The sequence below is a fragment of the Triticum dicoccoides genome, chromosome 7A, assembly GCF_002162155.2.
Source record: "Triticum dicoccoides isolate Atlit2015 ecotype Zavitan chromosome 7A, WEW_v2.0, whole genome shotgun sequence".
NCBI classification, from domain to species: domain Eukaryota; kingdom Viridiplantae; phylum Streptophyta; class Magnoliopsida; order Poales; family Poaceae; genus Triticum; species Triticum dicoccoides.
The window spans coordinates 656,133,208-656,135,228 of record NC_041392.1 but is presented as its reverse complement, the minus strand read 5'-3'; the positions used below and the strand labels follow the sequence as shown (position 1 = coordinate 656,135,228).

The window sequence follows — 2,021 nt, the reverse complement described above, 5'->3', positions numbered from 1 at the left end:
CACCCGCACAAGTTTAATGACCAGAAACATGTATTTTGCAAGTTCGTGCACCAAACTGATAGTTGCGCGCAAGTTGTAAGGCTTCTAATGTATTTAACTCTTTTTATTATATCTATATACATCTTCTATCTTCTGTAGTACCGCACTTTACAGAAAAATCTGCTTTAAAAAGGCGCCACCCTTGAAACTCTCCCCCCCATACCTTTTTCCCACCGAATTGCGTGGTGGGGGTGGACCGCGACCGCCTCTCCCTCCTCCGCCTATCCGCTCCGTCCTCCACACGTCAGGCGTGCCGTGTCTCTCCTTCCTTCCCTCCCTCCCGTCCGAGCCTGCTATAAATTCCCCGTCCCCTCCCGTCTCCTCTCCACACATCCGATCCAATCCAATCCAGTCCCCCTCCGATCTCACCGAGAAATCGACGCGAAGGCTCTCTGCCCGTCCTCAAGGTATGCGAGTCTCCGATTTTTCCGCCCCTTCCTCCTGTTCGTGCTCTGTGGTCGCTGTTAGGAGTACTTTTGGTCGATTATTGTTGGTTCCCCTCGATTCGTGTTAGTAGTTTGGTGTAGATCTGCGGACCGAGTCTGTTATCGTCGATTGATTGCTGCTGGTTCGGTCAGTCGAGGTTGATTAGACTCGATTGTAGGTTAATCTCTCGATTATGCCTGGGTTTTCGAGTAGATCTGTCGATTGGGATGCGATTGCTGTTGGTTTGATCCATCTATATATGCTGTAGTTAGCTATGTCTGCTGGTTGTTGATAAATCTGCACAGTATTCTTGGATTTACGTTTGTACCCCTCGTATTACACCTGCAATTTGCTGCGCACCTTGTTTTGCTGTAGCTGTGCATCGATTCTACTCTTGACCTTTTACCTTCATATTGCTCTCACAAAGCCAAAGATTGCCTGTAGATCTGCTAATATATTTCTGTTGAGCTCTGTTAGAATTTAGCACTGCATGCTCTGAAATCCGTTTGCTTAGTCTGGCGGATTCTTTGTACTGTGGCCTGGTTTATCTATAGTTTGACGTATTGTAGATTTCCAGTATTGTTGTGGTTTCGGCCCTGTAGTCGCTGCTTGTTTAGAGGGTGTTTGTTTCCAGGGACTTATTGGTCTAGGGACTTAAATAAGTCCCTATAAGTCCCATCTAAATCAAACAGGAGGGACTTATAGGGACTTAAAGTGGGCATTTGGGACTTACGAAATAAGACTGTCAAGGAGGGACTTATAGGGACTTATAGTTGTAATATGGTCTTATAGAGACTTATAAGTCCCAGGAACCAAACAGGTAGGGACTTTTTAGGGACTTGGGACTTATAAGTTGGGACTAAAAAATGCCCTAGGACTTATGAACCAAACAGGGCCTGAGTCTTTTGATTCAACTCTTAAATACATGTGGGTTTGAAGAATTACTGCAGATTCGTCCATGACTTGACCAGCTTGTTCTGTTCAACTGATTAATATATACTCCCCATGAGGCTAGAGATTGCGCTGATAAGTCTGCTCATATTTTGTTATAGGGGTTCTTACAGAAGTGTTAATCATTTAGTTGCTTATTCTAGGGGATTCCTTAGTTACAATTCCATCTCTGTTGTATCATCTGATTCATTTATTGTTTGATCTCCTACAGATTTCTCTGTACGGTTTCTAACTCTTGTTCTGTGTGCTTTGTTGTTTACAGATGCAGATCTTTGTGAAGACCCTCACCGGCAAGACCATCACCCTCGAGGTCGAGTCGTCGGACACCATCGACAATGTCAAGGCCAAAATCCAGGACAAGGAGGGCATCCCTCCGGACCAGCAGCGTCTCATCTTCGCTGGCAAGCAGCTTGAGGATGGCCGCACCCTTGCTGACTACAACATCCAGAAGGAGTCCACCCTCCACCTGGTGCTCAGGCTACGTGGTGGCATGCAGATTTTTGTGAAGACCCTCACCGGCAAGACCATCACCCTTGAGGTCGAGTCCTCGGACACTATCGACAACGTCAAGGCTAAGATCCAGGACAAGGAGGGCATCCCTCCGG

The 2,021-nt window shown here is 46.5% G+C and overlaps 1 protein-coding gene across 1 annotated transcript in view; it reads left to right on the top strand.

Moving 5' to 3' along the window:
* The first annotated feature begins 245 nt into the window (after positions 1-245).
* Positions 246-2,021, top strand: part of LOC119328660 (polyubiquitin-like) — a 2,971-nt gene continuing 1,195 nt past the window's right edge. Inside the window, exons 1-2 of the mRNA XM_037601641.1 lie at positions 246-446; positions 1,679-2,021. Coding sequence (XP_037457538.1) covers positions 1,679-2,021 — 343 coding nt within the window. The 5' untranslated portion in view covers positions 246-446. The remainder of the gene's footprint in view (positions 447-1,678) is intronic.